This window comes from Etheostoma spectabile, chromosome 20 (assembly GCF_008692095.1).
Source record: "Etheostoma spectabile isolate EspeVRDwgs_2016 chromosome 20, UIUC_Espe_1.0, whole genome shotgun sequence".
In the NCBI taxonomy this organism is placed as follows: domain Eukaryota; kingdom Metazoa; phylum Chordata; class Actinopteri; order Perciformes; family Percidae; genus Etheostoma; species Etheostoma spectabile.
This window is the reverse complement of record NC_045752.1, coordinates 13,982,735-13,997,915: the sequence shown is the minus strand read 5'-3', so window position 1 is coordinate 13,997,915 and position 15,181 is coordinate 13,982,735. Positions and strand designations below refer to the sequence as shown.

The 15,181-nt window shown below is 42.3% G+C and overlaps 1 protein-coding gene and 1 pseudogene across 1 annotated transcript; both read left to right on the top strand.

The window, feature by feature from the left end:
* Positions 1–7,690, top strand: part of LOC116670562 (kazal-type serine protease inhibitor domain-containing protein 1-like) — an 8,887-nt pseudogene extending 1,197 nt beyond the window's left edge.
* Positions 7,691–12,531: 4,841 nt separating this feature from the next.
* On the top strand, positions 12,532–14,638 carry insm1b (insulinoma-associated 1b). The gene has a single exon (XM_032500994.1). It carries the CDS (start codon positions 12,895–12,897, stop codon positions 14,353–14,355), a length of 1,461 nt encoding a protein of 486 aa, XP_032356885.1. The 5' UTR covers positions 12,532–12,894; the 3' UTR covers positions 14,356–14,638.
* Positions 14,639–15,181: the final 543 nt, after the last annotated feature.

The following is a 15,181-nucleotide window of genomic DNA, read 5'->3' as shown; positions in this document are numbered from 1 at the left end:
CTCATTGGTACAATTATTAAAATGGGTGAATTTGTCAAAAGGGATAAAATGGTAAGTTGAAAGTGTTGTTGTTGTTGTTGTTACACGGGCGCTGCCATGTTGGAATTCCAAAATCCAACTAAAATAAGAGTCCCATGAACTCACATTATATTGGCAAAGACTGCAAGGATATTACAATGCAAGAAATTCTGATATGTCTTAAAATGCAAGGAAATCATCTAAAAGAAACACAATGATAGGTATCTAACTGAAAAGAAATACACATCCAAAAAATGGGAAAACAACAGTCACTTCACAACAAAAAGGACTTACTAAGAAGAAACAGTGATAACAAAATGAACAGACTTTCCTTTTGAACACCCACACAGCAATGTCCTGTTGTGTCATCATTCATTGTAAACATGCACTGGCTCAACTCCCAAGCAACAGTCCCAGAGTTTGTTCCACAAGTCTGTTGACAGCAATAAAAAAAGGGAGTTGATATTAGTGCTTATGTATCAACAATGATAATAACATAATCATATTATGTTATTATAAATTTTTTGTATCTCTACCTATCTCTAATTTATAATTTGACATCACATCTGACTTACTCACACAAATGAATCACTCTTCTTAACTGCTTTGTAGAGTTGACAAAAGTTGTATGATTATATACAGTAAATAATAAAAATCCCTTAAACTCTAGCCTTCTAAGGAAACTGCTGACTCATCTTCAAAACATTAAACATACACATATTGCACACAGATGCCTTTAAAGTAAAGCTTCTACCACTTCCTTCTGCTTTCTCCACTCCACCCAGAAAACATAGAGTACAGTGCATTTGGTCCCTGAGAGGAAAAAAAGGAAGATGGATGGAGCAAGAGAAGGTGTGACCATCCACAGGGTCTCCGTCTGATTCTCTTCATCTCTCTCCACCTGAGTGCCAGTTAATCCATCCCTCATCCCCCGACTCCCAGCTGGATACACCGGCTCCTTCTGAATGGCAAGCTGCATTAATACCAAGGAACTTTCCCCCGCTGTCTGTTAGTCAAAGCTGATTGGAGATTACAGGCCTCCATCTCATCTCAAATCATTTTCAACCCCTTTCTCTCCTTTCTCTCTCCTTTTTCTCTATATTTCTTTATCTTCTTAACCCCAACTCGCCTCTTTTTCAATGTCATCAACTTGCCACTACATTTTTTGTCTCTATTCAGTGTTCTTTTAAAAAAAAAGTTGAATGACAAGAAGGATGAAGAGGAGGAAGAGGGGGAAAGGGAGGGAGAGGTAGAGGGAGAGAGAGAGAGAGAGAGAGCAAGAGAAAAAAATGTTCCCCTTCTGAGTGGAGCCAGAATGATGTCATGGGGGCATTTGTCCTCCTGGTGTGGAGGCTTCCCTTCCCTTGCTAATTACCTTGTACAAACTCGAATCTGATATGGCGGATATGAGGCCCAAATACAATTATTGTGGGCTAACAAAGAGATATTGAGATTCAGGGAAGGAGGGAGAGACAGCAAGTGAGATAGAAGGACGCGCACATCCATAAACCCATAGGCACACGCATGCACGCGCAAACGCACACACACACACACACACACACACACACACACACACACACACACACCACACAACACACCACACACACACACACACACACACACACACACACACACACACACACACACACACAACCACTTGTCCTTCCCCTCCATTCCCTCAGATAGGCTAATGTTATTACTGGGGTAATTATCCTCATTAGTGCCAGCAGCTGTAGAAAGCACATTGCTTGCTGTTCAAACTCCACCCCAAACCTTTCCATCTTCACATCCCTCTTTGTATTCCATAGATCTTATTTAGAGACTTTGTGTCCAACCTTTGCATGCTAGGTGGATGTAGTTGTAAAATAGAGCCTCATCGAATATCAAAAAAGATAGAGTTAACTGTTTTCTAACTTGTTAGAGTCCATTTTGTAGATGAGGGTTGCTAATTGTTGGGGCTTGTGGCACATCACCACTGAAAGCTACATTAGAGGGCTGAACAGTGTGCAAAAGTAAGAAAATAAGTAAATAAAATAGATCAAATGCACACTATTTATAAAAAAAAGTTCATAATCTGCTCAAGAAAGGGATATGTTGCCTACAGATATTGTTATTTTCATGAAAATTACAACTTTTTTTTCTATCTGTAATTTGCACCTTCCAGTTTTTCTGAATTGTAATTGAACACAAGATGGCACTGTTTAGTCAAAGAACCACTTCAATGCTATCCAGTATCCATTAACATGGCTCTCTCCTCTCATATGCTTCGTGCTTCTCTTATTTACATCCATCCAAATAAATTGAGCTGTCAGGGTCCTTCCTCCTTGAATGTAACAACACTTCCCTATTGGGATGGATATGAAGAGCTGAGAATAATTGTGATTATAAAAGTGTTCGCATAACTAAAGGTATTGCCAGTTTATTTGTGTGATGTTTATATGAAAGCATCCTAAAAATAGGCTCTGTCTGCATCTTTACACAAATATTATGAGATCAACAGCTGAAACAGGCGGCTTTACACACAGCATCCCCCCTGCTCTGTGAGATTGCCTTTTGTTTTATTGCCAGGGGCTGGTGCGGACAGTAGGTAACCTGTATACCGCTAAGCCCCACATCAGGCGCTAAATGTCATGCATAGCCTGTTTTTATTGGCTGATATGGCCTGTTGTACCCTTATCCTTTTTCCTGGAAGCCATTGTTAAAGAGCTGGTAGTTAATGCGAAAGACCAGATGGGCTCCTTCTCCCCACAGCTCTGACTGAGGGTGTTTACCATGCACTGGGCTGTGAATAACAGGTGAGACTGCTCCTGGCTTTTCAACCAATCAGAGGGCAAAAGATGTCTGGCCTCTGCCTGTAAACCTTTGTTTGGCATTTGAGGCCTTATGGGAGTGGGTTTGATAATAACACTTAATCAAAGAGAATTATGGTGTATATGTTTTTTTTACACAAGGCTTTTATGTGAAATGGTCATGCAAGCTATGACAATAAGTCCACACACATGATTTCAACCCTCCTTGAGCCCCATACTATATCATTTTTTTGGAAGAAACTTCAGTTCAATAAAGCTAAAGTATCTTTTTGTGTATCAAATACTTCAAATGACAAACCGCCCAGCTATTTAATTTCCCCTTCGACATAATTTCCAGAGATGTTCCCTCATCTTGTGTAACAAAATGTTTTCAGCATTAGTTGGGCCAACAGGGAACATTCCTTTCCCTTTCCAATGTAGACCATCTAGAATTACTGAAATTGTAATGGCAACAACAAAGGTATGGCCAGGCCTGGAATGTTTACGGAGTAGTCTTAAAAAGCTTTGAATCAATCTGCCTTAATAGAGGACCTGTGTCTAGCATGCATGTATGGATTAGTTTGGCTGGAGCACCTGTCCCTGTTCTGTCAACAGCAGATCAGGTTACTGGCTACACATTTACCTGGCTGACACAACTGCCTGTGATTGACAATACACCGGTCTTCGTTCACTGCTGCTCTTACAGCACTATTGTTCAAGTACAATTATGGAACAGGTGATTTAAAAAAAAACTTTGGATAGGCTGTGTATAAATGATGCGTGAAAGAATGTTTGATCAATATGATTTAAAATAAACACCATATAAAACAAATCCAGTACAACCTAATTCCACAAACAATTCCACCTAACGTCTGCCTTCTAATTTCAAGATCTGGCCCTACCAAGGACTCTCAGGTTGATAATAGAGTTAAGCTGCCAGAGCAGCCCACTGAAGCGAGGCTGTGGTCGTGCTTAACATCCTTCCGAGGACAGCTTGTATCTGATCTGATCTGGGAGACAAAGCTCAGTCAAGAACTGGAAGAACACTCTCTCTGAACTTTGCTCCTGAGTACTAGGATTTAAAGATTATATTATTAAGTGTAAGCCATTTTCTCTGATTTCCAGTCAGATAATGTTTATTATGGCATATCTTGAGATATTTAGAAGAGAACTGGGAAATCAGAGCAGCTGACAGGATATGAAGCATATCTTCTTAACACCAGACACATTTTTATTCTCCTAATCAGGGCAGATATCTCCTCTGAGTTTCTCAGAGCCCAATATAGGGAAACTCCCCTTAGATTTACGATGGTTTCATTCAGAGTTAACGAAGAGAAACAAATGCTGTTCCAAACCATGAAGCCAGCTCATCGTACACTCATGTGTAACCATTAACTAATGTTCAAACAAACATCACCAAGCCTATACCTCCAAGAAGTAAACCTTGAAGTCAAGGCTCTAGTTGAGATCATTAACATATGAGTCAGGAGTTAAGGGAAATCGCTACATATTTCATCCAGCTGGCATAAAGCCCACCCTGTATGGCCATATACTACTGGTGCGCCCTTGCTGCTACTCTGTTTTCCTGTCATCTCCATTATCTCTCTGATGATGAAACGATTAGCTAGCAACCGTTATGCTAACCACAAAGCTGGATGGGTGATGGATGGGCTAAGTGATAGACTCAGGCGGTTGCTTAGGGGGCTTTGTCCTGAATCTCTGACACCTTCTATCTTGTGATCCATGCAACACCCCCCATTGACTCCCTCCAACCGCCAGATCCACCCCAGTTACCCCCACCAGCTGCCTCTGACACCTCACCATAGCCCTGCCTCTGCTTGCCATGTGCTGGGAGTCAAAGGGTTCCCACCTATCGCTCTTCAGAATGGAACCCCACCATCTCCTGCCCCACGCACTAAATCACAATCAATCGCTTGGCAGACAGAGATGGATTGGGATATCCATGACCCTGTACCTTTCAGAGAGCCCCCCCCCAACCCTCCAAAGGGCTGCTGTCCCGGACAAATAATAGAGGTGATTCTAGGAGGAGTGAGCAGGTCAAGTCTGCTGCCCCTGGAAGGAAGTTATCACAAAGCAATGGAGGGAAATTATTTTCTGTTTAGGAACAACAATCACAAGTCTAACAGCATGTCTACCAGAGGGAAGGGTGGTGTAGAAAGGTTTGCTTTGATGCTAAATTACTTTATAATAAAGTTTAAATCAATCTAAACGTAACTCAGGCCACATTTCAGATTGATGGCTTGTTATGAGGCTGAATGTATGGGACATATCAATGTGTTGTTTGCTGCTACTCATTAAAGGTTCATAAGGGTCTATCCCCTCAAACCTTTTGCCACAAAAAAGTTCAATGTTAGATTTAGTACTAAAACAGAATCTGTTGTTTATAGGCTACTGGAGGGAAAAGCTAGAGAGTTGTGCCGAGGCAGCGTGTAATAATCCAATTTTGGATAACCCAAGGTGATAGCAGTCATTCTTAGTTTACAGCCTTTTTTCACATCTGCCTAAGACGTTTGCACAGTAGGCTACTGTGCAAACGTCACTTATACACATATCTATCTATCTATCTATCTATCTATCTATCTATCTATCTATCTATCTATCTATCTATCTATCTATCTATCTATCTATCTATCTATATATATATATATATATATATATATATATATATATTTTATATACACACACTATATATTATATATATATATACACAGTACACACACATTACCGGTCAAATGTTTGGGGTCACTTAGACATTTCCATTGCAGATCAGTTGCATGGTATATGTCTATATACACACACACACACACACACACTGTATATATGTAGAGCCTGTCTGCTTCCCCTTTTTCTCCACTCTCAAAATAATACAATCTTGACATTCTGCCTCACATCATCATGTGTGTTTGAAGAGTTGCTGTCTAGTGCTTCCTGATTTACTTCACAACAGACTAAGTGATTGCATCATTCACATGAGCATTGACAACAAATATCATTCAGACATGTAAAAGTCTCCACAATGCCATAACACAATGATTGGGAGTGAAAGATCTTATTCTGTATTCACTGCCAAGGGCTCAAGGAGGATCATTCACATGTAGATGTGTCCTTCTGGAAGTGCCTCCGCTATACAATTTCCATTTAGATAAGGTGTATACACAAATAAAGAAAGGACATTGGTTCTTCATTTGATTAACTAATCATAGTCTTTGTAATTCCACTCGGAGACCTTGAAGGGCAGTGCCGGGCTGTGCACCCTGATTAGCCTATGCATGATTGCTGCTGCTGTGGCACAAATCAGTTCAAGTAACTCAACTCCATACACTATGGCTGTGATTAAACAGGCGATTAAGACATAGAGAGTTTATTTCTGTTTAATCCCTTTTCCCATTGTCTAGATAGATATCCACAGTATAGTCCCCGATCAACAATAACTGATCACCACAAGAATTGGAGTGAGAGGTGATTAGGGTCTTTAAGGCTCCCTGGAGTGTGGCTCCAGGTTGTTTGTGATTAGCTCAGATTTAGAGGTACATTCTGTTCTTACGTTCTCTTGCTGTAGCAGGAAATTCATTATCTGATGCTTAAGCTGAGAGGAGAATAAAAAAAAAGCCTCAGAACTGGTTTAATATATTTAAGTGAGACTGAAATAATCCATGTTTGTGGCACACAACATGTCAAGTCTGGAAGCTTCCGGTTCACAGCATGTTGACAAACCCAACAAAACACTCCTCAACCTCCCGACTCAAGCCTCAACGTGCTTTAACCCTCTTCCCACTTCTCTGCAAGCCCTCTTCCTGATGTGCAGTGGTGTCTGTGTATCATCTGAAGGCTGTATAGAAACTCTACAGCCCCTCTCCATGACTGATCTCTTTTGATAGAGCTCATTATGCAAACTGCTCCCAACTCCCACCGCATAATTAGTGCTTAATTAATTTGAGTGAAATCTTTCATCTGTCTGTGTCCGGCCAGCTCCTTCCTTCCATTTACAACATGATATTAATTTCAGAGGGGGGAATGGTAGCCCGGCTGATGAAAAGGCTGATATAATTAATCAAGTACTGTATCTTTTTCCTTCATTTTTTTTGCAGGAATAATAATAAGTGTGATGAGCAGAGTCTGATTAACCCTATTATGCTCCCTAATTAGGGTGATTATTTAATAATCAAAGAGGCAGCACAATTATAAGAGAATGCAAATTATGCCATCTAATGAAGAGCATGCCAATTCTGGGAATTCTTTGTTTCGAAAATGCGGCATTCCAAAGTCAAAGGCCAAGAAAAGGTTCTTCTCTTAACGTACACATATTAAGGATGTACTTACATACTTGAGCCCCACATTTTTCATACATTTCTTGGACACTCTATGGGCTTCAGCAGGAAGAAATTACATATATTATATGCAATGAATTAATTAAATGACAAGATAATGAAAAGGTGTTAATTTATGTACTTTTAAAGGTGCTTGCACAGAGTCACGCAATGTTTCCAGTCTTTGTGCTAAGTGAGGCTAAGCTGCTCCATATAGGCATGAAAGTGGTAGTGGTTTTCTTATCCAACGCTTGGCAAAGAAAATAAATATGCGTATTTCCTCAAATGGAACTTTTTATTTTTTTTAAATAAAACAATTTCTAAAAATGGTCAACATCATGTTAAAACAGAATATCATCACTCTAGCTTTTAAAGCCACTAACAGGGTACCAATTCTATTTCCCACTGGTCCTGTGTGTTTTATAGAGCCCGAGGTATTACAAGGCAGCTGCCACTATAACCCAAGAGCAGAAGTTCAGCACCATGGAGAGCAACCAGTCTCCTCCAGAGAGCTCACACTCCGTAGACAAACGTCCTCAGAGCGTCTACATTTAGATCTAGTGTTTAAAATACAACATTGTAAATATTAATTCAGGAAACAGGATTGTTATATATTAACAGACTTCTACAAGTCCAATGCATCTTATGTATGAATAAGGCAGATAAGCTGACTAATAGTTAGGTTATAAGAAAAATGACCACTGTGTAGCTCCATATGTCAATAGATAAAGGATATGGCCCATTAGGTCTGCCAGAGTCCATCTTTCATGCTCCAAGATGATACAGCTGCTGTCTACACTTTCATCAAGATAATGGTGACCTCATATATTGAGTCTATGAGCAAGGGCCCTGATTAAATTTTTCTTCTTTTGGAGTCATTATCAATATCATTACAATCTTCAGGTAGGCAGTGAGCAACAGAGGATGGACCTTTTTTTTGTTGTCCAGTTCTGTGAGAAATGTATTGCTTCTAATCCAAATGCCTGTCAGTAAAATCCTTTATATGCTGGCTTCTCTAGCTACAGAGCGTGTGTGCCTCCTTCACTTCTTTGTATCTGTAAGGTGTGTGCTTGCTTTTGTGTGTGTCTACATGAATGTACCTCAATTTACTCCTCTTCACCCCCATAGTGCAGCTGTGCCTCAGAGGACTCTTGTGAAGTAATTGAATGAGCAGGGGTAGGGGGAAACCTGTGGCAGCGAATGTGGTGCCTGCTGGCCTTATTATCTGTAGTACGGCAGCAGCTCTGCCTGTGCTTTCTCATCTGCTCATGAATACAGAAATGAATGTGGTGTGATGTCAGAGGTGAGCGCAGAGGGGAGATGCAGATTGGAGATGCAGGCCGGAGCTGTTTTAATCAGCTCCCAGATAGAACAATCACTTTATCCACCTCCACAGCTCAGAGGTGAATTAGTGTTTAACATTCCAGGGCATGCTTTCTGACAGGGGACTCCCCCCAAACAACCAATGGACTGCGGAGATTATTGAGAGACACTCTGATGTTTTTGATGAGTTAATTAGAGCTAAACATGCCCCTGGGACTTCAGCAGCTACTGATATGCAGGAAGACTCGGCTCTATACGAAAAAAGAAAATCTGGCATTGTCCCATTGACGCATTTATTCACATCATGCACACATAACATTTGATACGAACACTACGTGCTTCAGTGGTTTCTACGGAAGTCATTAGCTAACCTTTTTGCCTTGATATGTCGTTTTAATGGCATTTAATATTTATTTTGCAGTGGATTTGAAGATGCACTGCAGAATATAGTTTTGCAAAAAGACGATTTTATTAGCCGGCAGCACCAAACAACTTCTCCAGAAATTACATTAAAGCATCTGTCCTCATTGAGCCATTAGCATCATTGTCAATAGTACAGATGACATCAGGGACATTCCCGGTCAACACCGAGGTCCATTAGTCTTAAGCTCAGAGCTTCACCACTTTACGGGGCTTTTCACAGTAACCTGGTCTCATGGGCATCAGTCTAAAGTACACTTTAAAGTCTAGACAGTGACCTCTGTGTTGCTCTCATGTCCAAACAAGCAATTCCCCCCCATTGAACTCTTGGATGCTACAGTCTGACTTCTTTTCTAGAGGCTTGATACAAACCTTTTACTATTGTTGCCACAAGTACTGGCTGACTGTTGCTTTACAGTGACATGTTGACTCCCCCGAGACTGCTGACAGATGGTTTTCCAGGTTATCCATGAGAAACACCATAAATCGCCAATGTCTGACCCAAACAGTGGCACACAGTTAATTAAATACATGGCAGGGAACTATGTCTTTATTGTTTTCCCTCTGAAAACACAAGACAAAGCAGAAAACCTCCTGACTGTGGAGTATATTGATTTAAGTTCCCTCCACTTTTGATGACTGTCCTGAAAATGTTCCTCTCTTTGGAAATTACATAAAAATGTATTAAAAGGCCAAGAAGTGAATTGTGCTCACTCACTGCAAGAGAGCAACTAACAAGAATAGAATGGGATAGAAGAGAATCAACAGGAACTGAGTCGTCATCTCTCTATAGAAATAGTTTAAATGTGTTTCGAACAAGTCCATATGGACCCAAATGTTTAAAAAAAACGAATCACTTCATTACACTCTGGTACTTTTGTTCTACTGTGTCATTGTCCTCTTCTTGGTGCATGCCTGCTCTTTTTCAGGGACAAAGGCTAGAGCTGTGTTCCACAGCAGTGCCTGATTAAATCTGGGTCCCTCGCTGGCTCTCTCCATGGTGCTGAAAGAGCCCTCTATCAGATTACAACCAGCCAGAATAGGACCTCAGCTAATCCATTACAATAATTGATTGACAATGCATTGAAGGTGGCCATGTAGTGAGCCTCAATTACAGTCATGTCCTATTGCACTTTCAAATTGGCTTGGGTTGGCAAAGCAAATGGAGGCAATCATTCATCTGGGTAGTACAAGAGGTTTCTGTATATCTATCTATGGCAAGATTGAGGGTAATCTAATTTTTGTGAAATAACCAAACTGCTCCACAGCTCCCTGGGTAACTGTGTTACTGTATGACAGAAACAACACGGTGAGATGCCTGCAAAGAGATTAGAGGAAATGCTTTGGATGCTGGAGGTAAACTTTTCTGTGTTCCCAGCAGTATGTATTCTTCCTGTAGGTGGTGCAGTGAAGTAAGAACTGACTGATCCCAGAACCTCATAACCAGTGAGTTGTGTGGTTATACGTGAACTATCAGACCTACAACAGCTGAGGCATTTTTTTAAAGTGACAATTTGCAGAAAACTGGAAAAATATAGACCTGCTGTAAAGAAACATGAAACACAAAAGCATTTAGAACATGACTTATTTAAATTTTCTACTTTTATCGTATAATCTAACTAATTTACAGCATGGCCTACAGGCAGGGGGAAAATGAGAGCAACGTTTTAAATCCTACAGCATGACATAAGGTTTAGAGGCTGAAGTTGAGCCTACATTAAAGCAGCTGCAGCTGTATGCTAATTGGGCGCCTAGCGTCTCGTCTTCCAGGACAGCACGCGCCACTGATCAAACACGCGCATGCGTCGGTATAGCCAAGACCAGCCCACGCGCCCCACAGAAATTATCACGGGGGAAAGAGGAACTCGTTAAAATGCCATCAAAGCGCGAGTCCCAACAAAGCACGACTAATAGATTTGCAGACTGAATAAACAACAAGTAACAGAGCAGAGGAGGCAAACACGACCAATAAAAAAAAAAGTTTGGAACATATTTATATTTTAGAGCAAATATAAAAAGAAGTATAGGAGAGTCAGTGAAGTCACGGGAAACTAAACAAGATAAAAACGTAGCAACTGTACGCCTACACACTATAAAACGTTACAGGAAAATATGATTTGAGATGAATACTACACAAATATGTTTAAACATAGTCACTTCATTAAAACACTGAACAGTTTATATAGTTTTATATCTTTAGAACGATTTAAATCTAAACTTTTGTTTAACCTTCAAAACATCTTTTTCTAGATTTAGAAAGTGTGACATTTAACCCATGCAACTGAAATAACGGCGTGCTTCCAGGCAGGTGAGAAAGCACCGGCACACAGAGGCCTATTGAAAAAAAGGCGCAGGCCTGCGGCTCAGCTCCGATTGTGTAATTATTTGACTTGGTCATACTGCAGCTTTATGCAAATGAGGGGAACAATGTGCGACGATGGAGATTAATTCCTCCCTGGTCTGCCGACTGAAAGGAAAAAGAATGTACTCTCTGCCAAGCGGCGCACTGCAGCCTAACGTGAAAAAAAAAGATAGATCCACAATATATGAGGTATGCACAGAAACCATAGGGGAGCTGGTGGAGAAAATAAGGCGAAATGTATTTGGCGTAAAAAAGTTGTCTTTGTTAGGGAGACAGGAGGCTGCACATAAAACAGTGTTATTGTAACAGAGTGTTATTTTAAGAACCACGCATTATATTAACTTGTTTAACTGTTGGATTCAATGCGAACTTAAATCTTGAACTTTATGATTTACGCTTATTTTAGCAGAAAAAGCCCACCAATTGAACACTAGCATTCTGAAAACAGCACGTGTTTGTACAAACAACAGTTCTCCACTGCATCCACAGCAGCTTCATTTTAGCTTTGGATATCTGTGCAGCATTTTGCAGCACAAGCCTGGACTGCGGCCTTTTTTTTAGTCAGGAACACTGATTCCGCCCAGCACGCGTCTAGCTGTGGGCCAGATTGGCCGTAAGTCCCGGCCGTTTCACAGTTAAGAGGTCAATTTGCTTTTCAACCGAAAAAAAAGAGAAGAAAAAACACAGGGATATCCAAGCACGGGCAGACGTGGCTATTGTGCACAAAGACCAGAGGGCATACTTATTACTTATGTATGTATGCAGCAAGATGTCTGATTTATATGTCGAGTTAAACTACCGAGACAGACACGTGCCCTAAAATAAAGAAACCCTCCCTCTAGTGCTTATTTAAGACATAATAAAATAAAGGATATAAGATCGGGTTTATTTGGTTTGTTGTAGAGTCTGCGTAATGTGCGCAAAGGTCTTGCGTAAAAGCGAAACCTGAATAAAGAAAATAAACAACTGTAAACCGTGTGGAGTAAAACAAACCTGAACCACTGAATTGAGAGAATCTGGTTTTACAATTTTGTCTATTAGGTGAATTGCCTCTTTGAGCAACATCACAGCAGAAATTGAAAGAAACACAGCTTTTGGTTTTTATTTAACCAAGTTTGTCTCATCCCCGTCCTAATTCTAAATTGCTATGATTGTGGCAGTGATGGACATTTCCTTTTGGCAGCTCCGGGGCCCCCAGAGGAGAGCCACAAAGCCGTGGCACGTGTGCATTTGTATAGGGGCCCATCAGACCGTAAAAAGAGGAGGGTCCTGGCGTGTGCCTCTGTCGGGGAGGGGCTGAGCGGACACATTAATGTAATAAACCGCCAGTACATCTGCTAAGCTATCTGCACATCCTCCAACGAAATCCACCAAACCCAGACTCTAAGCCCTCCCACAATCAAATCCACTGGGATCTTGGTTTCATCCGATTGGTCGGGGATGCTGCAACGGGGGGGCGAGAACAATAGCATCATTCCGGCATAAAAAGAGTGGAGCTATGCCTTGGAGACGAAAACATTTCAGCCACAGAAGAATCGATATACTGGGGAGATAAAGTCCCATAAGCTTCTAGTGTTGCCATATTTTTAACAAACCTGGATACTCGAGACTTCATCCACCTCCCCAAAGTGCCTTTCCACTGTTACTCGCCAAGATGCCCAAAGGATTCCTGGTAAAAAGAAACAAGAAATCTGCACATGTTTCCTACAGGACTCGGTCAGACGAAGATGACCTCCAGGAGCCACCCATCCCAGCTGCCTTTCCGAGTTATGTGGACCCCTCCCCGCCGATGTCCGTGGCGTCCAGTCCGGACCGCGCCGCAGCATCGCCGGATTTCACAGCAGCTGACGCGCCGGTGCCAAGACTGGAGAAGCCGGTACAGTTCGGCAACCCAGAGGCGGTGTGCCAAGCCCTCTACAGCCCCACCCGACCCATCAGCAAGGAGCACGACAGGGGATATTTTGAGCGAAGTTTCAATTTGGGCTCGCCTATTTCTGCCGAATCATTCCCGACACCTGCCTCCCTCTCCGGCCTGGACCACCTCCTGTACGCCCCGGTCGACCTGAAAATCGGCACCAGCAACAGCAGCCGCAGCGGCACCACCAGCAGCAGCCTCCCGGGACCAAGCAACCGCGTAGCCACCAAAAGGCCCGCAGCTGACTGTACAGAGCGCAAACCTAAACCCGCCTCCAAGAAACCCAAAGCCATTAGAAAACTCAACTTTGAAGACGAGATGACGACTTCTCCCGTTCTTGGTCTCAAAATAAAAGAGGGGCCGGTGGAGATGAAGCCGAGGGCGCAGTCCTCCGGAGGAAACAAGCCTCTAGGGGAGTTTGTGTGTCAGCTGTGCAAGGAGGCGTATGCGGATCCCTTCTCTCTAGCTCAGCACAAGTGCTCCCGCATCGTCAGGGTCGAATACCGTTGTCCCGAGTGCGATAAGATGTTCAGCTGCCCAGCCAACCTCGCCTCTCACCGCCGCTGGCACAAACCGAGGACCACCGGGGCACCGGCGATGCCACCGGCACAGGGCATCAAACCTGAAATGGCCAAAATGCCACCGCTAGGTGTCAAGTCCGTCTCCGACGAAGCCAAAGACATGAGTGACAGAGACACCCCGAGTCCAGGTCTGTCCGAGTCGGGCTCTGAAGATGGCTCATATGACTGCCAGTATTGTGGGAAGAGGTTTAAGCGACAGGCATACCTAAGAAAACACATCATGGCACACCAGGCCTTGCAAAAGAAAGTGCTTGAGGAGCAGGGGTTTCAAACCGGCGACCGCCCGGCAGAGCAGGCTCCGGTCTTACCCGCCTCCTCCTCCTCCTCCTCAGCATCATCATCATCATCCTCATCCTCAGAGGAAGCCTCAAACCAAAGCCCTCTCAACCTGAGCCCGGTGGACTGCCTGCTGTGCCCTGTGTGCGGGGAGAGTTTCACCAGCAGGGCCGGCCAGGAGAGACACCTGCGTCTCATGCACTCCTCCCAGATTTACCCGTGCAAATACTGCCCCGCCACTCTCTACAGCTCGCCGGGACTCACCAGGCACATAAACAAGTGCCACCCCTCGGAGAACAGGCAGGTGATCCTGCTCCAAATGCCGGTGCGCCCCGCCTGCTAAAGATAACACCTAACTCGTGCCTTTGGGGGGGGGGGGAAATGAAATAATGACAAACAAAAAAGAAGTGGCTCTGGTGTTAAAAAAAATAATGAAAGAGTTTGTGATGCTCACTGTCATAACTTTAGGCCAATGAAAGGCAGGGCGGTTTGATGTTTAAGTGGTGTTTAATGAGGTGTCTTTTCCATGCCAATCAGTGATTGTTGAATGCTTCTCTCTATATTTGAATTACATATAGGCCTATTTTGAGATTTTCTTTCTCAAATTAGTTTATCAAGAAAAAAAAGAATACAAAGCGTTAGTTTGACTGTTAAAGGGTATTTTTCTAGGACAGCACATGTGTTCAATGATAGCTTCTAGACCTAAGAAATGTCTTAAAATTCTCAGAAATCCTTTTCCCCATCGAAGCCTTTTGAATTCACCGACCGCGATTGCTCCATGACTGCAGCTTTACGCTAGTTTGTGAATGACAGAACTTATCAACTTTGTATTGGTGGGAAAAGAGAGTGACCGAAGCATTCCATGTTTAGTAGAACCACAAATGCCTTTAGTATACAGATAAGCCTAGTCCGGCATACAGTAGCCTATACATACACATCCAAATCCCGCTGTATAACTGCCTTAAAAAAGTCAACATAGACTGTTTAATTTTGAATGCTGGCACATATTTTATCATTATTATTATTGAAGATTGTTGCAATATTTTTTCATCATATGTTTATTTATTTATTTATTCTAATTATTTTATGTAAGTTATTGTTGTGTTTGTTGTGATTTCTCCTGTGAATCGTTCTGGCAGTTTACATGTCGTATAGCCAAAATGTTTTTT